The sequence below is a fragment of the Thermobia domestica genome, chromosome 8, assembly GCF_964235325.1.
Source record: "Thermobia domestica chromosome 8, izTheDome1.hap1.1, whole genome shotgun sequence".
NCBI lineage: Eukaryota > Metazoa > Arthropoda > Insecta > Zygentoma > Lepismatidae > Thermobia > Thermobia domestica.
In genome coordinates this window covers 197,069,749-197,096,015 of record NC_137461.1, presented here as the reverse complement: position 1 = coordinate 197,096,015, position 26,267 = coordinate 197,069,749, and the positions used below count along the sequence as shown (strand labels likewise).

Below are 26,267 nucleotides of genomic sequence, written 5' to 3'. Positions count from 1 at the left end.
TACTTCCACCAGAGCCTGATTTGGTAAGGGACGAAGAAACTATTAATGACGAATTCCTTAAAAATGAAGATCGTCGCATTCAAGATGTGGAGTAAGAGGACATTCCTGAGGTGTGCGGCACCGTAACACTAATTGAAAGTAAAAACGATGATGCGTTGTTAGTTGAAGAAAGTGGTAAAAGCCCAAAATGGAGTAAAGGTAAGTGTCCATATCAAAGACACCGGTGGAAATGGACAATTCACACATAGAAAATTTGAAAAAAAAATTAACAAACCGAATGCCAATTCAGATATTCAAATTTCTCATTGAAAAAATTATTGCACACACGGTTACTGAGACAAGCCGATATGCTGTTCAACATAATACAGACCTTTCCGTATGTGAAAATGACATCAAGTAATTTTTAGGAATTTTGCTGTATAGTGGTTACGTTTTTGTTCCACGTCAGTCGATGTATTGGGAGACATCAGTTGACTGCAATTTTCCAGTAATTGTGCAAACTATGTCATGCAACAAATTCAGACAATTAAAATGTTAATCCAGTTCAACAAAAACGACGTTATAGACAAACCTGACCGTTACTTCAAAGTCAGACCCTTGTATAATCTAATAAATTATGCTATTCAACAATTTGGGGTATTTGTCCACGAACTAACTATAGATGAGAGAATGGTACGATATTATGGTAGAAATAGTTTGAAACTGTATATGAAGAGTAAACAGGTGAAATTTGGGTACAAATTATGGATGTTAGCCACACACAATGGTTACCCACTGTATATAATTCCCTACCAACCTGGATCTCAAGGGGATACCAGATTATCCGATTACGTTGTGGAATCTTTGTTGTCCATTGTGAAAACTCAGAATGCCATTCGGTATATATGGACAACTTCTCTTCGTCATACAATCTTGCTTCCAATCTGAGACAAAGAAACATTTTCATGACTGGAACAGTCAGGGAAAATAGAACCGAAAAATGTCCTTTGATGTCGTCAAAAGAACTAACAAAAAAGGAAACAGGATTTGTGGACACAAGGTTTAATCGTAACTCAGAAGTCAGTACGGTTAAATGAAATGATAACAAGGCTGTGATTGTTGTAACGAATTTTGAATCCGTTGATTGTGTGGAAACAGTAACACGAAATAAAAAAAGCATAAAGAAAACATCAAAGTGTCTCTATGTATTGCTTCATATATCAAATTCAAGAATGGCGTAGATTTATTTGACAAATTGATGAGCTTATATCCAATCAAGATCAAGGGCAAGAAGTGGTATTGGAACTTATTTACGAATGTTGTTGAAACTGCTTTACTTGCTGGTTGGAAACTTTATCAGATCTTGGACTTAGGTAATTTGGATCTTCTAGAATTTCTCAAAAGTGTCACAATGGCATTGCTCTCACAGTCTGCATCGACAAGACTTCGTCCGGGGCCACAGGAACTGTACAGAAAGTGTTCAGAAGCACGGAAAGCTAGCAAACATACCCTAATACGGAATGAAAAAGGAAAGCAAAGAAGATGTCAAGGATGTCCAAAAAAGCCGATAACATCATGTCAGGAGTGCCAGGTTGGCTTGTGTGCTGTTCCATGCTTTGATAATTACCATCGTTAGTGTAACAGTGCTGTGTAAAGGTGCTAAGACACATTGTACGGGTATATAATCTTGCATTGTTTAATAAAACTTAGTAAAAAATAGATATAATTGTATTTATTTTTTAGAATTGTCAACACAAGAGGCCAATGTCCTATATATATAGGATAGGCTGTACCGGGCGTATCCCGGTACATACAATCAAATCCTATTTTTCTTTTGTATAAGTGCCCTATGTAAGAGAAAATATGTAGCACTCAATCAAAAATATGCATTAGAAAAATTATGGCACCAAATGGGTTAATCAGAATTTTACATCATCCAAAGATCAATCTTTCAATATTCTATTTTCTTTCCTGTCTATTAACTGTGTAAATTCGCGCTTTTACTGCAAACACAATATATAATACTTCTTCTAAAACAAATAATAAAATTATTATTATTAGTAGTAGTAGTAGAAAAAGAAGAAGAAGAAGACGAAGTAGTAGTAGTAGTAGTAGTAATAGTAATAGTAGTAGTAGAAGAACAACTACAACTAGCAGAAGAAGGTGAAAAAGAAAAGTTCTCATTTATTTTACTAGAAGATTATTAATTACGTTATATATTATTATTTATGTTATAATTTTGTTATGAAGATTATTATTTATGTTACATATTATTTATGTTATAACTACTATTTATATTACGATCACATGAACATTTCTAACCTGAGACTGTTAATCTTAGTTATATTAAAACCCATTTATTCCCGCTGTTCAGAAATGGAACATTATAATTTTTGTTTATTTTTACAATATAGAAATAAATACGTAGATGAGGTGTATTTTATAAAACTTGTCTGGTGCCACTTCGTACTAGCGGTGCCTGGTATCACTGTATATCAAACAGTGTGCGCAGTATTGCCAACCACTTTTTGTACTCAGCGTGTATGATGGCTTCCAAATTAAAGTAAGTGTTTCTGTTTAACATGGAAATATTTTCTGAAATTTTTCCTTAACTGATATTTTCCTAACACTCTCAACTTTAGTGTAAAATAATTAGTTCTCAAGAACACTCATTATTTCCTCGCTAGCAACATTCTAAACTAGCATTTTCCAATATTGGAACAACGGGAGTGAATGAATAGGTGTGACAATAGTAATGAATGTTCCATTTTTGGAGCAGCAGGCACGAATGCTGGGCTGTAATTCATTAGCAGTTTCTGAAAGTACATGTAAAACATAGGCCACATTATAATAGTTATACTAGGTGTTACGCACATTCTTATATGAATACGTGAGTACACGTGTATTTTTGTTATTCTAGAGTAGATATGTGCATACTCAAAATATCTGTTGAGTAAATTTCATTGGGAGAAGTAACAAGTATGCATATAAAAATTTTGTTTTTTGTTTACGTCTGCAGTGTTACTCCTATAGGTATATGTTATCGCGAAATAAATTTCTTTCAGCCTTATTACCACTAGGAAACGAAAAGATCTTAGTAAATTTCATTTACATTATTTATTACATATGTGATACATGGAGAAAGAATGAAGTTACAAGATTATAAAGATGAAAGAATATATTGAGAAAAGTTTACTCACAAGGGAACCTTCCGAAAATGATAGTTGTAGTGAAAGATGCGGCCTATGCCAATCGAAAGAGCTGTAACAGAGATGAACATTCCCAAAAAATTAGCTGCCCATGGCAATAAGTTCAAGAAATATAAGGGGTGGAAGTTCGGGAAACAGTAAGGTTGGACAAGGGAGAGAAAGTGCAAATTCCGCAAAAAAAAAAGGGGGGGTCACGGCAAAATACAATGCTGACAAGTGATGTATAGAAAGAGATTTGCCACAATAGGGAACAAATGAAGGCCATCAGTGGGATTAACAGTGTTGCCAACTGCAATGAAAAATAAATGGTTTGCAAAGAGCAGTATATGAAGTGAGTACAATATTTAGTGTCAACCTGTCATGTAGAACATAAGATATGGCGTGTATAATTAGTGGTACATTCTAACAAAAGAAAATAGAAAAAACAGAAGTACAAAAAATACGGAAAAGACGGGGTTGGCCATAATGCGCCACATATGATCACGAGCTGTGCATATTAGAATGAACAAAACAAAGTACCGACTATGCAGGAAACCGACGTACCTAGAGTCAAAAAGAAAAAAGAATTCCAAAGTTGGCAACACTGGCCATGAACATCCAGTTAGGCCACTCGCTTCACAAAAAGAGAATTCCGGCAACAGGCATCACTCGGAATGCATCAATTCTAGTGTGATTGAGGCAATGTCAAGTCGGGGAACATGAAATGGTTGGGTTAAGCTAACAACCGATAATAGAAGTAGCGAACATTATGTCATGGTTGGGTCGTATGTGGAAATATACAGGGTGTCCCACAAAACTTTATGACCTGAAAGATTTGCGAAACGAACAAAAATGTGACTTATCCAGTGGTGCAGGAATGTACCAATGTCAGAGCGTGATAAAAGTCTGTGAGAAGCAAGTGCCCCCAGGATCCCCATCATAGGGCCCCAGGAGCTAAAATCAAACTTTCAAATGGCACCAGGGAGGGAGGGATTCTTTTCCTTCCTCTCTCGATAGATCATGGAATGTGCAACAACACCGATAGGAAACATTTGCTATATGAAGCAGGTTTTTTCAAAATGGCCCCCACAAATATATGTTGTGTCTTAACATGGCATCGAACATTGTGATCTGAAATTGCTGCGAAGCGAAAAGAGATGTTGCAAATCCAATTGAAAAGGAATGTACTCATGTCGAGGGCCAAGAAAACTTTGTAACAAGCAAGTCCCCCAGGGCTCCCATCATAAGGCTCGAGGGATCAACCACAACATTTCAAATGGGAACAGGGGGCGGATGATATTTCTCTGGATAGATACAACACCGCCTATAACAAACATTTGCTATATGAAGCACAGGTTTCAAAATGGCCGCCAAAATGCACGTTGTTCTTGTCACCGAGCAGATATTTTTGGCGGCCATTTTGAAACCCCATATAGTAAATATTTCTGATATGCGTTGTTGCATATTCCAAGATTTATCGAAAGAAATATAACTCGACCGATGGTGCTATTTGAAATTTTGAAGTTGGCCCCTGGGACCCTATGATGGGCACTTGCGTCTCACAGAAGTTTGTCGCCTGCTGACATGGGTACATTCCTGCACAACTAGATGTGTCATTTTTTTTTTCGCTTTGAAACTATTTCAGTCGCAGAGTCAGGTGGGACACTCTGGATATATCACTCTGGTGATAGTACTGCAGACAGCAACATACAGCTGATCAAGCCTTTGATTATGTTTGCTTTCTACAGGTGTGGATATGTGATAGAAAGACCACCAAAGGTTCCGACACCTCTAGAGTACTGTTTCGAGACATTCACAGGCGATCATTGTACCATGTGTGACGGATTGGCAGTATTCCGCTGTGCTCACTGCAAATGTATCTTCTGTTTGGACCATTGTCTCATCGAATAATTGCACGTACAATGTGGACGAGCATGTACAAATAATGCGAAGGCTAATGCCTGTTGCTAGAATTTTCTATTTGTGAAGCGAGTGGCCTACCTATATTAGAATTGTCTGGATGTTCATGGCCAGTGCTGCCAATTTTGAAACTCGTTTTTTTCGACTCTAAGTACGTCAGTTTCCTGCTTAGTTGGTGCTTTCTTGTTTTGTTCATTCTAATATGCACAGCTCGTGATCAAATGTGGCGCATTATGGCCAACTTCGTCTTTTCCGTATTTTTCGTACTTCTGTTTTTTCTATTCTCTTTTGTTAGATTGTACCACTGATTATACACGTCATATCTTATGTTCTACATTACAGATTGACACTGAATATTGCACTCACTTCATATAGTGCTCTTTGCAAAACATGTACTTTTCATTGCAGTTGGCAACACTGTTAACCCTACTGGTGGCCTTCATTTGTTCCCTATTGTGGCAAATCTCTTTCTATACATCACTTGTCAGCATTGTATTTTGCCGTGCTCCCTTTTTTTTTTTTTTTTTTTTTTTTTGCGGAATTTGCACGTTACCCCCCTTGTCCAACCTTACTGTTTCCCGAACTTCCACCCCTTATATTTCTTGAACCTATTGCTATGGGCAGCTAATTTTTTGGGAATGAACATCTCTGTTACAGCTCTTTCAATTAGCATAGGTCACATCTTTCACTGCAACTATCATTTTCGGAAGGTTCCCTTGTCAGGTCCTTGATTCTATAAGTAGCCGTAACTATAATATTAGTTATTCATGTAGTCTGCAATTATGTACCCTTGTTTTGTCAAGCCTTCTTGACAGTTTTTTTTTTCCTGAATTCCCTGTTTCCACCAGCCGAATGGTATTGTTACCTTGTATAAGGCTTCTGTCTTTCCATATCTTTGCCCCTCCTCTATTTCGGCTTGAGACTTAGTTGTCCAAAGGCCATAAAAATCTAATTCAAAATTTGAAACTATGTCTTTAAAAATCCTCGATAACGTTAATCAGAACAATTTTCTTTATCTATTTGTTCCAGTATGTCTGTGCATGATATCGTTTCGTGCTTAGAAGAAGTGGAAAGAGAAGAAACCATTTTCGAAACTACTGTTTACATTACAGCCCCGGAAAATGCCCTCCTTTCTGATGAGGATAGTGCAGACGAGGAACCTTTTGGAGACAACATTAACGAACTATCAGGGAATAAACTACGTGGTGAATGTGAAGCAGTCGTAACAAAAATTGATGAAGATAAGGTTGTGAAGGTTCCTATAACTACCAAAAATTCAGAAATTTCAAATGCAAATCTAGAATTCTCCACAAATGAAAAAGTCAGTAATTCTCACTTCAGAAAGAAGACCAAGATTTCTCCACCTCCTGTCCGGAAGGGGCAGAAAAGAATCTTGCGGTTAAACAAGAAAAACACGACCGGAGTTGAGCATTGGTGTAAGAGGAAGTGTTATTCTTGATTTGATCTCGGCGTTGCCAGGAGGATCCCGATACAATTTTTACTCTGACAATTATTTCACCACATTCGATTATTGGAAGAAATTAAAAAAGACAAGGACCTGACGCAACAGGAGCGATTAGGCAAATAGAGTTGGAAACGCACGCTTGTTGATATGAACAAACAAGAAAGAGGAGCAGTTGATCAAGTAACAAATGAAAATTATGGTATAACCCTAGTTCGATACAATGACAACAACATAGTTACCATTGCGTGAACTTAAGCGGAGTACATCCCATGACCAAAGTTAAAAGGCGCAATAGGACATTAAAGAAGGACATCGAAGTAAATATCCCAGCCGCGTTTAGCAATTATAATCTCTTCTCTTCATAGGTGTCGTTGATCGCTTAGAAGATAATGTCTCAAATTTGAGAATCAACATACGAATGAAGAAGTGGTACTGGCAGATGATTGCTTTTCCCATAAATGTGTCTGTCGTTAACGCATAGTTACTGTATCGCATGAGTTGTAAGAGTAAAGACGATAAACTGGATCTATTGGGATTCACACAAGAGATTGTCCGGGTTTATTTGCGAAAGTACGAACCTCGCAAGAGTATTAGAAGAGCACCAACAAGAGTGGATAGCGTTGAAAAAAAAGAATGGCCGAAGAAAATCGATATGACAAGTAAGATCATTTGATTGCTAGTGCCGAGAAACAAACAAGATATGGGCTGTATAAGAAGAATACTACAAAAATGTGCCAAAAATGCAATATTGCATTGCATTCCCGCTGCTTCTAAGAATTTAATACATGATAAAATCATATGTTCTAGAAAGGGGGCGCGGTGGCTCAGTGGTAGAGCGTTCACCTCCGGTGATTGGGGTCCCTGGTGCGATTCCAGCTTGTGCAATGTGGACTTTGTGGTAAACAAACACAGTACTCGTGGATTTTCTCAGAGTTCTCCCGCTTCCTCCCACATTCTTCATTTCACCATTTCATTTATTTCTTATCATCACCGTCTTCTTTAGCCTAGCCGGCATAACTCTGGGACGTAAAACTAAAGATTTCATTTAATTTTTTTCACATCTTATAGAGACTCTTTGTCTTTCTCAGATTTGGGGACTCCAATCTTGGGTAGATAAGGGTGACAAAACTCATTCATACCTGTCGTCATGGCACGGCACGTTCTCGGATTGCGGGTCGAGAAAAAGGCCTCTAGATATAGAGGTTAGCTGCGAATATACTGAATAAGCAGTCACGGACAGACGACTAGAAGTGGTCCTCCAGCTTGGGAGTTTGGAACCTCATCCTGTATTTAAAAAAGGCACTTCTTCAGAAACATTCACAAAAGCCTTGGAGAAGGACTGAAAACTTGGCACGACCTCAGCAAAAGAAAATGGACATGAGATTTGGATCATGGAATAATAGAAGTCTTTATAGGGCACGCGCGTTAAATTCCTTAACGAGTCAGCTAGAGAAATACAGGATGTACCTAGTAGGAGTTCAGGAAGTTAGGTGGGAGGAAATAGATCTGTGAATTTCGGAAATTTTACGGTCTTTTACGGGAAAGGAAATAAAAATCACCAATTAGGAACGGGTTTTTCGTTCACAAACGAATATTACCAGCAATTAATTTCTTACTTGCAGATTCTCCTTTATTACTCGTAAGGGTCGGTAGTGTGATATTATTGTTTTAAATGTACATCTCCTTACAGATTATAAGAATAACGATAAAAAAGACAATTTTTACGAAGAAGTGGAACGGGTATTTGATCAACTCCCGAGATACCATATGAAAATTCTATTAGTTGATTTCAATGCGATGGTACGACGAGAGGATATTTTCAAACCGATTATAGGGAACGAAAGTCTTCATAAGGAAAGTAATGACAACGGTATTAGGCTCGTGAACTTTGCAACATCCAAAACCTTAATCGTGAAGAGTACAAAATTTCCACATCGCGACGTTCATAAATACACTTGTACCTCACCAGACGAAAAAACACATAATCATATTGATCACGTTTTAGTAGAAAGAAGAAGGCAATCCAGCATAATTGATGTCCGGTCGTTTAGAGGGACCGATTGTGACACGGATCACTACCTGGTAGCAGCAATAATACGAGGGAGATTATCGTTGAATAAAGGTAATATTCAATGTCCGAAAACGGATAGTTTTAATTTAAAGAAATTAGAAGAGAGCCAGGTAAGAGAGGAATACCAGATTGAAGCTTCGAATAAATTCTCGGTTTTTACAAGATTCACAGTGTACTAGTTTTGAGGATACTTGGATTGAAATTAGAGATAGCATTAAAATTTCAGCAAAATAAAAATTGGGACACGCGAAAATACGTAAAAACAAAGCACGGTTCCTCCAGGAATGCATTAAACTAGCAGAGAAAAGAAAACAGGCAAAATTACGTTGACAATAAAATCCGAATGAAATAACTACACAAAATTTCTCAGACATTAGGCGGGACACTTCCAAAACTTTTAAAACAAAGAAACGCGATTTTTTGAAAGCTAAAATTAAGGAACTTCAAGACAATAGTAAAAATAAAAACTTTCGGGACATGTATTTGGTCTAGGAATTAATTCGTGCGGTTGGTACGCACCCATTGAAGCTGTAGTACAAGCACAAAATACATAAATACCTTAAGAAAAATATTGTCCATCGCTAGCCACCACTTTCGCCCATCTGTCAGGCAATGTACGGATTCCGTGGCGAAAGAAGTCCTCATCCTTGGAAGCGATCCAGTCAGAGACCCATGTTTCGATATCTTCTGAAGAAGTAAACCGCTGTCCAATCAAATCGTTGTTCATGCAATCGAACAAGTAGTAGTCCGAAGGAGCAACGTCTGGTGAATACGGCGGGTGGGGTAAAACTTCCCATCCGACATTTTCTAAATAGGTTTTGACCGGTTTTGCGACATGTGGGCGAGCGTTATCATGTTGAACAATAAGTTTATCATGTCTGTTCTCCCATTCTGGTCGTGTTCTGCTCAGAGCTTGCTTCAAACGCATTAATTGTCGTCGATAACGTTCTCCATTCATAGTTTCACCCGGTTGCAGCAGCTCATAGTACACCACACCTTTCATATCCCACCATATGCACAGCATAACCTTTGCACAGTGAATATCTCCTTTTGGTTGTGATAGACCTGGTTCACCTGGTTTCACCCAGGCCTTTTTTCGTTTAGGGTTCTCGTAATGGATCCACTTCTCATCACCCGTAATAATTCGATGCAGAAACCCCTTTCTGCTCTGTCGTTGAAGCAGCAATTCGCAAATGGTTTTTCGTCTTTCAACGTCTCTGTCTTTCAATTCATGTGGAACCCAATGTGACATCTTTTGAATCATTCCCATGGCTTTCAAGCGTTTGGAGACTGTTGTTTGATCAATGCCTAATGCTGCTGCAAGTTGTTCCTGCGTTTGACACGAATCCTGCTCGAGTAATGCTGTCAATTCTTCGTCTTGGAATTTTTTTGGCTGTCCAGCTCGCTCTTGGTCTGCCAAGCCGAAATCACCACTTCTAAACCGTGCAAACCACTTCTGACACGTTCGCTCAGCTAGAGCATGGTCATACACTTCCACCAAAATACGATGACTTTCAGTCGCACTTTTCTGCATGTTAAAGTAATGCAGCAGGACACCCCGCAAAAACACTTTATCAGGCACAAATTGCGCCATGTTCACTTAACTACAAACTGGTGTTGTTGACGCTTTAATCCACTGCCCTATACTACGAACGATACGCGATGACAGGGGTTTGCAACACATGTGTGGATACACGGAACTGTGGGACGCTCCGTTCGTTGCGCCATCTCTTGTCCACCCGCACGAATTAATTCCTATACCAAATATAAGGGATTCAACGAATTTAAGAATGTTTATCAACCTCGTGCTTATATATTAAAGAAATCTGACGGTACAGTTCTCACTGATACTCATAGCATCTTAAACAGAAGGAAAGATCTCTTAGACGATTTGGTGAACACGGAGCCAAAAGCTAATGGGCGTGGAGAAAAGCAGACACACACCGCAGAACCGTATATTCTAGAACCTAACCGAATACAAGTAGAAACCGCTATAAAGAAATTAAAGAAATACAAATCTTCGGGTGTAGACGAAATTCCGGTTTACTTAATTTTAGCTGGAGGCGAAAAATTGTGGAACAAGATAGGCCTACACAAACTCATTCTCCTTATCTAGAACACGGAAGAATTGCCGCAATAGTGGAAAGAATCAATGATTGTTCCAATTCACAAGAAAGGCGACAAAACGGACTATAATAATTATCGAGGCATTTCTCTCCTGTCAATATCCTATAAAAGCCTTTCAAATATTCTATTAGCAAGATAAACTCCATACGCACATGAAATTATTGGAGATTATCAGTGTGGATTTAGACAAAATCGATCAACTATCGGCCAAATATTTACCATTACAATTACTCGAAAAGAAGTGGGAATACAATACCGCGGTACATCAACTATTTATTGATTTTAGAAAGGTTTACGACTCGGTTAGAAGAGAAACATTATACAACGATCTCACAGAATATGGAATACCGAGAAAGCTAATTAGATTATCTAAGATATGTTTAAATGAATCCTAAAGTACAGTCCGGGTAGAAAATTTTTTGTCACGAGCTTTCACGTTGAAAATCGCCTGAAAAAAGGAGATGCGTTGTCCCCATTATTATTCAAATTTGTTCTGGAATATGCTATAAGGAAAATCAAAGATAGCAACCATGGTCTAGAATTGAACGGTATTCACCAGGTTACGGCGTATGCTGATGATGTAAATGTAATAGGGATGATAGGAGAACAATACAAAAAAATACAGAGCTCTTATTAAACGCTTGCAGGGACATTGGTTTAGGAGCAAATGCTAAGAAAACTAACTACATGGAAGTGCGTCGGGACCGTAATACGGAAAATTATGGATGCATTAAAATATTAAATAATACTTTTGATAAAGTGGATAGTTTCAAATATCTAGGATCAGTATTAACAGACGAAAATCGTATTCACGCAGAAATTAAATGTTAACTAAAAGTAGGGAATTCGTGTTACTATTCGGTTCAAAACCTTTTGTCTCGCGAATGCTGTCGAGGAAACTGAATCTTAAAACATATAAAACGATAATCATGCCTGTTGTTCTATATGGTTGCGAAACATGGTCGCTTACTCTGAGGGAAGAACATAGACTGAAAGCATTTGAGAACAAGATCATGAGACGAATATTCGTACCGAAGAGGAACGGGAATGGGATATGGCGCAAACTTCATAACGAGGAACTACATAATGTATACGGTTTACCCAACATTTTTAGTCATCGAGTCTAGGAGGCTTAGGTGGCCAGGTCGTGTAGCTATAATGGAAGAAAGTAGAAACTCTTTCAAAGTCTTGATTGGAAGACCAATCGGAAAACGACCATTAGGGAGCCCTAGGCGCAGATGGGAGGACAATATTAAAATGGATCTCGCAGAGATACGAATACAAAGTTTTAACTGGATCCAATTGGCTAAGGATAGAATTCAGTGGAAAGCTTTTGTGAACGCAGCATTGAACCTCCGAGTTCCATAGGCCATAGCGTTAGTTAGAGTGTTTGTTTTGATTATTCATTTTATCTGTAATAATAATATTGTCCATCTCTCATGAAACATAATATTGTATTCTCTATATAAAGACTAGAAATTAGTTGGTTTTAGAAATAATAGCAACTCAAAATTAAAATTAGTATTAGTCTTTTTTTTACCTAAATATATACGTGCCCTGCCTTGTCCTCTGTTCCATTATTGAACATGGTTAATCAGGTGGTTAATGGGTGTTAACAAAGAAGTTAATCACTGCATTAAACTAAGAGCCCCAAAATATGGAAACTATCAAAAAATTACGGAATTTGTGAACAAAAATTTAATTTGGGAATAATAATGACATAGTACAAAATTTATAATTGTTGATCAAAGACAAACGAAAGTCTTACAACGATATTGTATATATGATATCTGTGAATTAGTTCCATTTCTAATTGTAGCTATTTTGGGCAACGGTGCTTAAAAGTGAACAATCTGTTGTGAAGAAGAAGAAAAAAGTAGAATATATGTGTTGAGATAGTTAGATAATCATGTTCTAGTAGTACAGTAACCAGATATAGTTGCTTGTGTCGTGTTGCTATGATAACTGAAAGATATTTATGGAGATTTATGAATAAAAGGTATTTGTGATGTGTATTTAATGTATCTAATTTCAAAGTTATGCAATCGGGAATTCTTGCTATTATGTGTATAAATTAAAGTGTTTCATTGTGGTGACTTATTTTATTATTCGACCTGTGGCAATAAATGTAACAGAAGAAAAAGAAATTACGGTAAACTAAAATAGTGAACCTTACATTATTAGATGGTGTTTTCGCCTGGGAATACCTTGTGAATTGTTCGAAGTAAGCAATCTCATAAATAACCACCAACACAGAGTATACTTTATTAAGGAGTAAAAGGGAAATTTATCGGAACCATAAAATGGATATATCCAGAGTCGAAAGTATTAATGATGAAGTTGTTGATATTCAAACATGAGGATCTGATACATCAACGAATGTGGCTGACCTTATAAAACACCTAGGTCAATCGTGACAGCAAATGGATACTAAATTTGAGCAACTGACACAGCAAACCCAGCAAATGGATATTAAATTTCAACAAAAGTTCAAAAAATGGATACTCAGTTTCAACAGATGGATGCTAAGTTTAAGCAGATGGATATTAGGTTTCAGCAATGGACACCAAATTTGAACAAATTACACAATCCATGACACGGCAAACGGATAATAAATTAGAGCAAATATCATAGCAAATAAACACTAAATTAGAACGAACCGACTGTAGGATGGAACATATTCTGCACAGATTACAATCGTACAAAGTTTGGTGGAAGTGGTTGAAACTGAAATTAATGAGCATAGATATCAGATTAAACAATCACAGGAAGAAATAAACACTATCAAGCAAAAGATTAGCACCGTAAATGGTAATCCTGATCCGATCATCAACATAGACCATATGACAAATGAACCCAGACTAGCTATAGAAGAAAGCGATACTCCTGAAAGCTATTCTGAGAGTGAAGATAGTGCCTCTAGTATCGGGAAACAAGAGAGAAGACAGCATTCACCACATCGTAGGAAAACCAAATACGTAAAGTGTAAACTTTTAAAACAGTCTAATAATAGTCACCATTTTAGATTTAGGGAAATAAGATCTTTAAGCAAATTTAGTGGAAGGTCGGAAGACATATTTTAGTGGAAGGTCGGCAAGCACATTTTTAGAGAAATTCGAAGAATGAGACTTAATAGGTGTAGGCAATTCAAAATTTCTTTAAAATGTTGCCACACGGTTTGCTACCACCTTGCTCTGTTTGGTTCAAAGTGATCAGTTCGAGTTTACGTAATTATTTTGATTTCATATTTCGAAAATGCTCTGCTCTGCTTTTAAATTTTAAAAATGATTTTATGTTTCAAACCGAGACGCTTTGGTTCGAAACAGACGTTATGATCCAAAAATTGATAAGAGTCTTACTGATTTTGTGATTTCAGTCTGTAATGAGTTGAAATTAATTAATCCATACCAACAGGAATCACGAGTTTTAGCATCGATCCGGATATTGTTACCTTTTAGGTTGCAGCAAATACTCATTTCTGCACAATGTATTAATTTCAATCATCTAATTATGATAGTGCAAAATTTTGAAAATTAATAAATGATGCAAGGTAATAGTAATCGAAACCACATTAATAATAACCGAAACCAAGTCAATCATACTCCGATCCGAAATATGAAAGTGGGGGAAGAGTGTAATACTAATGTAATATGTAATGATAGATTCAATTATACCGGTAATAGAACCGAACCTAATTTCAGAAGAAACAGAAATAGTAATCGTACAACATTTTGAAATCAGGTAGACAGTATATGTAATTTTTCTCGAACTGGATTTCGTAGTAATTTCATAGGTGCCAGAAATTCTCAAAATAGAAACCAAAGAACAGGAGGAATTCATAATATACAGAACGGTATTCAAGATTGTGCCATCTTCCAACAACACTGGAAATGTGTTACAGAGAAAATCATAATATCGGGCGCCGGTGAGATGCCCCTCAAAGAAATACGGGCCAATTATCCTTCCATTGGATATTCCACACCACACATTTACGGACCATGGTTGTTGTTGGACTTGTTGGCACAACCAATGTGGATTGGTAGGCGCCCAGTTGCACGTTGTTTATTTATTACACCGTGATTCGTCACTGAAGCCTCATCTGAACACAAAACACGTAAACCTAGCAACCTGCTTAAGTCCCCATTCACAAAATTCCAGGCGTGCTTTAAAATTAGTAAACACTAGTTCCTAATGGAGCGACACATGGTATGGGTGGTACGAGAGTGCTGAAACAACATTATTGACGATTGTTATAACTGGCCTATTACATCTAACAATAAAACATTATTATTATTATTATTATTATTATTATTATTATTATTATTATTATTATTATTATTATTATTATTATTATTATTATTATTCAAAACCATGGTTCACTGCTACAAACATTTAATTATTATTCTTTGTAGACTTTGGAATTCTTATGTGCGCAACCGACTACATCCTAACGCGAAGCCAAGGAACGTTATTAAACCTTTCATAGTCAATCGCCTCTATCAAACGTAATTATACTGCTTCTTGAAAGAACAAACACAGTAGCCCTGAATGGGTTTCGAACCAACGACCTACGTCGTATCCCGAATCAGTAACCACTATATCACAAAAACAGCGGATCTGGTTTGTGTACCATAATGTGTATATTGTCACGGACGTTGCGTGACAATGATGTCTCCGTGTCCCATGCGAGTTAGAGGGAAAATCCCACACTTCATCATATGTTCTTGTAAACATAAGGTATCATTGCCTTCCATTTGACGATTAGGCCCGCGTAGTTCTTACATTTTGTTGAGCGTGTCATTTTCATTACTCGTTCCTGTGGTTTGGAGGACGAGGAAATTCTTATGCAGTATTGCAAAACCCTGTACACCTTTGGAGTATCTAGGAAACGGTTAGAGATATCGCTTTCGAACAAACGCTATTTGGATTATTGAACCTTACATAGACTTTCTATGGTGTTTCCAGCACTACGTCATATGGGCACTTCTCCTCCTATGGCAACTGCAACATTTTCAATTTTTTCCCCTTTTACTGTGGCAACCCCGTTACTCACTGGATTCTGTGCGTTCTCTGGTTTACTCTTTCGGTTACTCCTTTTCATTCTGTAGTATTATTTATCTTGCCTTTTCGATAGTTTTGCTCTACGGTCACTTTAATTTCTTGATCTTTGAAGCATTATAACTTCCTTATTTGGCAACACTGACAGGTGCGGTTTCGCTTGTTGGTATTCACATTATGTGCTAATTCTTTTGATGGCATAAACTCCTACATGTTCGATTTAAAAAAATACAACTCTGTAGTGTGTTGTGAACACTGTTGAGCTGGTAACATTGTGTGGTATCCCAAAAAATGTCCCCTTCCACAAGTATCTTGGTCCACCACATTCTTGCTAATATCTCTTTCTGTTTCCGATTTATTCAGGGCTGTCCAACATTACTGAACCTTCCTGTGTATATATATATATATATATATATATGAAGCTCCGTTCAGAACACAAAATTCTAATTTCCAGATATTGTGAATAAGCCTCATAAGGTGGAAAATACTGTTAATTTTTTCATGCACTTAAACGTATCTTACAAATTTCATGTCTATTCTCGCAACTTTGATTACTGTACTTTTTTTTTTTTTTTTTTGCACTGAACGCTTCATGTAGAGATATATTGTTTCCATAGTTGACAATGTGTTCCTTTTTTAAGAATCAAGTACAGGATGAGACGCATATGATAAATACCTATCATGAAAATTGTTTAACAAGAACTTATAGAAATAAAGTTAGAGATATTTAAAATTATGAGCAATTCCATAAATCAATATACTTTCATTATATCCTGATATTTGTTTCTTCCTGATGTATCCTCAATCCATGTTGCAACAACAACACATATAGGACATACCCATTCTCAAGGTCCAATTTTCTTTTGGTGCTTAAATTGTACGGGTCCGAAATTGATTAATAAATGTTGCCTTCTGTTATGAGATGTGTCAGGTCTGTCACGTCTTACAATTTTCAAGGTGGGTTGAAAATTGATGTGTTTAGGACTATATACTTCGCAAAATAAAAGTATAACTTCCAGTTTTCTCTCTCTTTCTTTCTTTCTGTCTGTCTTTCTCTCTCTCTCTCTCTCTCTCTATCTCGCTCTCTCTCTCTCTCTCTCACACACACACACACACACACACACACATAAGCAACGAGTATAGAACTATATAAGCACATTGTACAGAAAATTAGTTAACCACTTAAAAACACATTTATTAGTTTTTATCGTTACAATGATATTTCACTAGCAATACTTGACTAAAGTATCAGTATTTGATAACTTCACTTAAATTAGATGAGTCTGCCTGCATTGTATGGACTTAGCAGTATCATGCAGACTCTCCAATGTGTAAATAGGGAATGGTCCAACACGAGTATGGATCCAAAACGATTTTCGAATTGAGGGCATAAAAATGTACTGTCACAAACTGAACCATCGATGAGCTTTATGCTGTCAGTAATTGCTTCCTAACTCACTATGAAATCCTGCAGTGCGTGAATATGCCCTACCCGAAATTATAAAATAAATTTCATTCAATGCATGTTTAGAGTCTTGGGTGCGAAACGTTGTGAGTCTTCAATAGTCTCGAGAGTACAGATACTGGACTGTAGCGAACTGGAAATATGTAGTGATATACGACGAGTTGCACTTTTGGCTGAATTCTAATGAATATAAGATAATCGAATAATAAAACAAAAGAATAGAAATTAAAATAGAGGTAGTACGAAAGGTCGAAAAAAATAAAATGGAGTCGGTCGTTATTTAGAGAATATTCAAGATTTCAATTTACTAGATGTTTGGAAGGCAACAATATCAGAGGAGCTTCCTTCGTACAGAACACGAGGCAGAATATCATAAGAGGAAAGAAATAGTGGATAGAAACCAAATCTAGGTGGGAGCGTTGTTCGAACATTATAACAGTTAAAAAGAATTCAGAAAGCTAATGTTTTACAAATTTGGTTGTTGAAGTCAATCTCCATGCGTCAATATATATTAACATTAGTCTATTAACATTAGGCAAGAATTAATATTTGAGCCCCCTAGGAAAATTTGTGGGACCTCCACAAAATTCCAAAATAGTCCCCTTCCTTCCATCTTTCATTTACTCTTTGTAAGACCCCGGAGTCTGTGGGCCCTCCCGCACTCCCCTGGGCCCGTTCCATATATGACAAATTAGTTAAGGGGACAATATTGACAAACCTCAAAGCCGTACGAATAAATATTATTTCTAGGGCCCCTAATAGTAGACGTTTTTTTACTGAAATTGGCCCACGATTCGTTTTTCATTTATTTACCTTTCGTGTGCTGTTATGTTTATGTTTCATTTATAATTTCATGTTCGTATCGTATATGGAGTAAGAAAATTTTGTCTTAAATAGGCCCCTCGAACGGCGGGAAGCTTCCCTGGGGGGAAGCAGTTGCTCCTCACAAGTTACGGCCCTGTAGGTAGGACATAGCAAGCTTAACTTTATTCGCTTTGAAGATATAAGATAAATACACTGAAGGATTTATGATTTAGATTTCTTGGCTTTCGTCATTTAAGGCCATTTAACCCATCATGTTTAAGCGATGACATCCCTCGCCGAGGAAAGGGAAGGAAGGAAGCGGTCTGGAAGCTATGTTAGGTACCACCCTGGCATTGGTCTGGTGTGCATGAGGAAAACTCAGGGAAATTTCATTCAGGGTAGCAGGCCTTGAAAAGCGCTTTACACTTTTTCGACCGAGAGCCCCCACTGGGAATAGAGCACGAGACTGTTCACATTGAAGACGAGAGCGTTGACGACTACGCTACGCGGGGCCATAATACATACTTTCAAATTGGGACTAAAATTAATAGAATAATAGATAATTCCAGAAAGAATTGTGAAGAATATGGCACGGAAATACAGCATTCAAAGAAAGTAAGTATTTAACGGAGAAAAATATGTTGCGTATTAACGTTAGAGAAGGTGGGTAGCTAGAGTAGTTTTTGTTGGCCATTTCAGATATATCTGTTATTAGTGCAGATCAGAAATGTAAATTCGAAATAGAAACAAGGCTGGGACCACCACAAAACTTTTATGAAGAAAAACATATTTCGTGGATAGTTAAATAAATAGTTACCTAGAAACTTTCACGACAGAACAGGAGGAATAAACGTAGACATCGATCGATGAAAGAACTACTGAAATCGAACCGAATTTTGATTGAAAACAAAATTTGCATGATGAAACAAAATGCATTAGTGAAAGTTGTGAATAAAAGACCAATTATATAGAAAGTTAAAAAAGGAAAACAAATTGGCTAAGAGAATATTGACTTTTGCAGGGGTATAATAGACAGTTTTACCGAAGCTGATAACTTGATGGGATGAATTACCCCTCAGTTGATGAATGATGCTAAAACATTCTAATATTAAAACTAAGATGTAAACAAATGAACTAAGTGAATGGAAATCACAATGAGTACTGGTGGAAAAGTAATCGACTAGTAATACTTCTTATGATTGTGATATTCACCTTTAAAAGACAATATTTTCTTTTTTTTCGAATCAGAGAACTATAGGTAAAGTAGCTAAAGTGCAAAATCTTCAAGAAAATGTTATAATTTACGTTCCATTTGTATAGAACCAACTGGAACCTTTAATTAGTTTTCAACAATTTGAAATTTTATACCTACAGGAAGTAAACTTTGACTTGTCATCATCAAATTGTTTGCTTTGCCTAAATTTATGAAGTGACTAAACAAATGCTTACGACGTTTATTTATTCTCATATCAATGAATTGTTGTACGTATAAAATGCATAGTCTAGTTGTAAAACTATATTCTACACGTGAAACTTCTTATTAAACATCTTCATGTAATTAATAACATTACAGGTAAAACAGAGTGAAGATTTAACATGTTTCTGGTATTGCTATGTGTATTTACTTACAAGTTTTCTTATAATCTTATTTTTATGTTCTGTTTACCTCTCCATCGAAGTGCCCAAAGTCATGTGGCAAGTTTGAGCCGTCTCCCCGCAATTTGAATTGCCTAGATATTTCAGCTAACAAGTTATCGACATAGCCATTGTATCCGCTGGTTAGCTGCGCTAATCTAGAAAATAAAATCACAACAAAGTATTTAAAAGTTGTTTGTTTTGTGTATTGTAAACTTTTACATTGTTTATATTATGTGATACAGAAAATTTAAGATTAATTCTAGCTATCGATAAAATGTTATGAGACAAGAATTTTAAAACCGCTAAAATGGACAAATTTAAGTAGAATTTACTTACTTTACTCGTCTTCCATTTACTTTAAAATATTATTCCATTTACGGACGAGATTATTTAATGTCATTATTTATGTTGAATATCTTAGACATATCCAATATTTTCTCCTTCCCTTTTGTGTCGAAACATATTTAGCACTATTAAGAATTTTACTTACTTACTAGATAACAGCACATTCCATATAAGAACAATAGGCAGATTCCAACTTTGCTCCTGAATGGAAATACTATAGTTAAATATAAACTGGAATAATACTTCTAATTCCATTTTAAGCAGTAACATAGAGTGACGAATAGACAGCTAGAACAAACTTAAATATAACACCCCCCAAGGAATGAAATAGTGTTTAGCTGACGCTATAATGGCCAAAGAGTAGCTTCTTGGAACATTGAATAGCATATGATGAAAAAAAAAACTTTGAATTCAAATGAAATTGGCATTTTTTTCGTATGCAGTCTACTGTACTTTCCTACAAGTAATTTGTATGATCTCGATTGATTGATTAAATCGTAGAGCTATCTTCTCATTAATGAAGTATTATTGGTGCAATGTAAAGTACGATCTTTGATATCTGAGTTCTTAGGGCAATCTGCTATGTATGACGAAGAAATCTCCGTTGGTACCTTGGATGGCGCAGAGCTTTAGCAACAAGTTCTTCTAGAAAGGTTACTATTACTATTTGAACAATTACTATTTGAAGCATTCTTGTTTCTGGTAGCACTAACGAAGTATTGATCCAGTCTATAATTGCTTCTTCTATTGATTGATATATTCTTGTATTAAATTGTTGGATGGCTTCTTTCCGCTTCTTTCTTTATTTGTAATCATGGGATTCTGAAGCTATGCCTTATGGTGCAGATATTGTTTCCTCTGGATGGCTAGCATGTTGCACTGCTCCTTGAGCTCTGCCATAGTTGAGAACCTTCATTCTTCTCCAGTCTGTCGTTGTTCAGTTGAGGTTGGATATTAGAAGAGGCAATCTGGGCTTTGCAGAGCCAGATTTTGTGTGCAGATTGTGATTCTTTTTTCTATGAAAGATCTTTACGGATTTTGAGGAGTTAGTTCTTTAAAGGACATTCTGTTCTTTTAGTTTGTAAAGTAAGTTCTTCGTTGGTGATGATTCTACCGAGTAGGGAAAATTTGTTTCGGAATGGGAGGAGGCAGGAGTTACTGTTACTCATACGATGTCCATTTTTATTACACATTGCACATAATTTCATGGTTTGTGTCATGTGGATCTCGATGTTCTTTACCACAATGATAACAAGCTCTCTTGTTTCGACTTGGGTGTGTACAATAGGATGATGACTTTTATTTTTTTCTCAAAAATTATTTCCTGTAACACGAATGAATGAACTTTTGTCTATTCATGACTAAAATGGCGTTTATTCCATTGAAATATTCAAAAAGGTCACGCAAAATCACTTTGAAATGTTATGTTGGCCATTGTAGCATTTTATGTAATTAACATTGTTTATATGTAAACCTAACTTGTGCCGACCAAATTATTATTATTATTATTATTATTATTATTATTATTATTATTATTATTATTATTATTATTTATTAAAAGCTAACCCTTTCTGGTGACGAAGGGAGTTTAATAGATACCAAAAGTGGAGGTTAAATGGAGATATATCCAGGGTTGATTATTATAATATTTTATAAGCATATAATATTTTATAAGTGTCTGCCTTTTTTGTACAATTGTAATTTGTTTGTTTTTAAACAAATATATGAAAACAATAACAATTTCTTTAATTTGTTACTTATTTACTATATACGTTAATGCCTTTCCTATTTGAGTTCCTGAGTAGAAGATAGCATGTAGTTCAAGAAGAGCTTTTTTAACATGCAGAAGAACAAGGTAACCTGGACAAAACTTACTCTAGTTTCAAGCGCCGTCAAGAAGAGGCACTGCGGCAATTTATGAAGCTCCCTTCAGTGAAAGTAGTCGCATATCCCTGAAAAACCACGTCATTGGACGCTTCAAATTTCCTGAGCCGAAGAACGGTGAGAGAGGATCGGTATATTCGCTGTGGAGCTTAAAACCCTATGGAGCAAAATATTGAACTTCCTGCATGTATTTGCTCAAGACATTTGTGCAAAATTAGCAAACCTTCTGAAAGAGTATGAGTGCTGCAGAAAAAAAACTTTGATTCATTGAATGAACTGTTTAACGTCACCAAAGTGAAAGGCGAATGGATATGCAAAGAGGATAAAAACCTTTACAAACTGCAAATTGAAAGTCAGGGTCAGGTTGGTTATTCCACTGCAAACCTGTTATTATAAAGACCATCCATCCATCCAAACGAAGGAAGGCAATGGAAGTGACTGTGTCGACACTTACCAGCTTACCAACACCTTATTGTTCCGCAAGTAGCACGGACTCATCCGACAACAGCGAAGAGGTTCTTTGGAAGGATGAGAAGGCAGCATCAACTAGCAAAATGAAGCGTAACTCAACAGGCATTACAAGACGCCTTGTTGCAAGCTTAAAGTTGTCGTCTCAAGGAGCAGTAAAAGTGTACTGCCAGCTTTCTGGTGAGGGCATTGAAATCCCAACCCCATGTCAGTCAGCAATCCACAAGGCTATCTACAGGAGAGCTGCTAAGGTGAAGAAACATTTGGTGAGCACGCTTCATCTAGAGAAGTGGAGCACACATTTTTGTCGGCATTGATGGCTTGGAGTATCTGGCCATGATCCTCAAGAATACAACAAAAGAAATTAAGTTGACTGCACTCAAATTGAAAAATAGAAAAGCTAAAACAGTCTGATAAGGATTCTAAGGTGTGTTAGAGGAGTCCACCCTCTGAAGATTAATTGTCATGATTGTTGCCGACACAACAAGTATGAATACCGGGAAGAAAAAGCGTTGTTATTCGGCTGCATCGAATGTTTGAAAAGAAAGGTTACCCCAAAACCAAGTTCATCAATTGCCAGCACCTTGTGCTGGATCGCGTTCCTCACGTTGTCATGGACGATGAGCTACATGGGTTGACTAAATCATTAAACATCGAGTAAGTCCTTGTATGCGATTTGATGAGCAAACATGATAAATTGAAAGCAACCTTCAGCAATGGTGAAACTCAGACTAAGGAAACATGCAGCTGGAGAGATGACGAAGTTTTTCTACTACCTCACTTGTGTCTTCCGTCACTTCACTGAGAGGAATAAAATCCATTTCGTGAAATTTCAACATATCCCAAACATAGCAATGCACGCTGAAACTCTCGTGCCATTCTAGTCCATCTTGCGTTTATTCTGATGCCTGAAACCCGGAACAGGCTGCTTGAAACCTGTTCATTCATTTCCTACTGACGTACTGACCGTTCGGTCAGCAGTTGATTGTTCCATGCTGAAGATGTTGATGAACTATCTACAGCTCTGAGTGACTACCCAACAGGTCTCAAATACTTTAAATCCACCTGAAAGATGAATCTCCAATTAACATTGCCCGAAGCAACCAGAGTTGTGAGCGTGCGGTCAGTTTTGTAAAATTTGTATGACTCCTGCTGCAACAAGGGCAACTTCCCACTGAGACTCATTCTGTCTACTTACATTATAGTGAATAATTGACTTCCCTGTTGATGATTCTATGTAATATAATATATATGTTATTCTAAAGCTTATGATCAATTTTGTATCTGTCTAAAGTGACACAAAAATTGGCAAAAAAAGCTGATAAATAATAATTTTAAAATCTTTTTGTGACTGAGGTTTTTTCATCACCTCTTGAAAGTCAGATTTTCTCTAATCTTGAATGAAAGCTCATCAAATTACGATACAGGGAAACGAGGTTGCATAAATGTCATCACCCTAGTGTACAATGATCTAACTATAGTAGTGACAAATCTAAATCAAAAGAAGTTACATCCGAAATCAATGCTTGAAAATTGCATTTGAGGTGTCCAAATAGTAATATCAAGTTGTTCTGTAGCAGATAATTATCGTATTTATAGTGGAAATCATTCCTCTTTCCTTTAGAAAACATTTTGTACATTAATGGAGGATTATTTTAAGCATTTAGAGCAAATTGTAAGGAAAAAAGCCTTTGTTGAGTTCTCCCTTACTACCCGAGTAAGTCATATCTTCAGCCATGAGAAAAGCAAGATGATTATATTTTTTCTATGCAGGAGAACTATGTCATGTGTTTATTAATCTAACCTGCCTCTAATATTTTAGATTAGGTTGGTACTACAGACTACAATAACAGGACAGTAATAGAAACAAGTAAATTGAGTTGTTTGTTTCATATTACAGACGATGACTATTATATTGCTTATTTTTATACAGATAATTGTTTGGCGCGATCTGAGCTATAACAAAAGAGATGCCAAAATAAAATTATAATACTAAATCTACCAAGATGTGATCTATACCGATTGATAGATCTCATTGTGATAAACAGAGGGATACGTGTCAGTATAAAAACTAATACTTAATTTTCGAGAAACTTCATTTAAAAAACAAACATAAAATTGATGCTGTACAAAAACCATATCATCTACTAAGATGGAACTAATAGTGAAGTACACCATCATCATCAACATGATGTTTGAGCAATACAGTTTGAGGGCAATTTGAAAAAAAAATCCACCGTTTGCGCATGTGCGAAAACCGACCAGAAAAATGACTATGTTCTCGCTGTGAGCATAGTTCAGTAGACAGTAAGCAGTGGAAGGATTAGGTTATGTTGCAATTCCCTCCTCCGCTATAGCAATTCTAAATGAACGTTCCAATAGAAAAACCCGTTAAATGTGAAGTATGTATGGTAATACGACTTTTTTGAATGCAAAAAAAAAAAAAAATCGGCAGTTTCGATTCAACGCCAACTTTGCGGTGTTAACGGATCAAACGAGATGAATGAAGGTGTCGACGTGAACGGTGTCGCATGTTTAAAGATGGACTAACTGATGTGCATGATGCTCCAAGAAGTGGGCACCCATCTTTAGTCAGCAATGAACTCGTGCAGGCAGTGGACTTAGCTGTACTTATTCAGGAACATGAAACAGTGGCTTGCGCCTCACCGCTTCATCAACTACAATGTGCTTCACAATGCTGTTAACAAGTGGCTCTATTTCCAGGTGGGATATTTTTTTCTGCAGAAAGAATTGCAAACCTTCTAAACTGTTATGACAAATGCCTCATTTTAAATGGTGAATATTTTAAAAAGTATTTTAATGTTGTACTGTTCTAATGTGTATTTGCGAGTACATAAGGTCGGTTCACATTTATGAAAACGAAGTGGAACGTCCGCCAGGAACGCTAGAATCGCACTGACAATAAGTGAAGTGCTCCGAGTGTAAAATGCCTCCAAAAGTGACCCCATTCTGGGAGGTTTATATAACCACTCTTTCCGACATCGGATACAGCTACAGTGCAATTGTGAAAGTGTTCGTCCAAGGGTTTCACAATTTCCAAGAAGTGTATTGCCAATGTACTCAAACGCAACAAAAATGTACAGCCACTGGAAGCGGGTATGCGCATAGTGGCACGAAAACAACACCCTCGTCCCAAACGTACATTGGATTTGGTTCGACAAGTGCAGAAGTTGTTGACCCAGGAGAATTCGCCGCACAAAGAGACATTGCCAGGAGTGTTAGAAATCCAAATCAACTGTGCAGAGGATGATCAGCCAGGATTTACGCCTGCAAATGAAGTATAAGCCACATGTTCACACATTCACAGCCAAACACATACGGGAACGCAGCGTCCATTGCAAACGGCTATATGAACAATATTTAGTGGCTGGCAAATGGAAATATGTGGTCACATTAGACGAGGCCTGGATCTGTTTGTCCAACTCCAAACGAGTTCGAGCCATTTACTATCATCCAAAGGATGAAAAGGAGCATGCCAATTGGGTGTGCACGTGTCGCGAAAGTTTTCCCCGTGGCTTTATGGTGGTTGCAGGTTTTTGCCGTAAAGGGAAACTTCCTCTGCATAGAGTTGCACGAAATATGAACATTAAGGCAGCACACTATCAACAACACGTTCTGGGGCCATTATAACGGCAGCATTCCGTCGTTGTATGGTGCTGAGGTGTCGAAAATCTTCATTCATCAAGACAATGCAGCCAGCCTCACGGCTCGAACAACTGTGGCATACATGGCCCGCAAAGCGCATGAAACTGGAATCCATGCTATCCAATGCTCAGACATTCTTGACAAGTCTCCCGAAGCTGCACCAATGGACTTTTGTGCTTTCGGGTGTTT

General features: G+C 37.0%; 1 protein-coding gene across 2 annotated transcripts in view; it reads right to left on the bottom strand.

Moving 5' to 3' along the window:
• Positions 1-26,267, bottom strand: part of LOC145691911 (uncharacterized) — a 144,622-nt gene that overhangs the window by 43,787 nt on the left and 74,568 nt on the right. For both annotated transcript variants that reach the window (XM_081767217.1, XM_081767216.1), the window contains exon 3: positions 19,744-19,870. In XM_081767217.1, the coding sequence (XP_081623343.1) occupies positions 19,744-19,870 (127 nt within the window). The remainder of the gene's footprint in view (positions 1-19,743; positions 19,871-26,267) is intronic.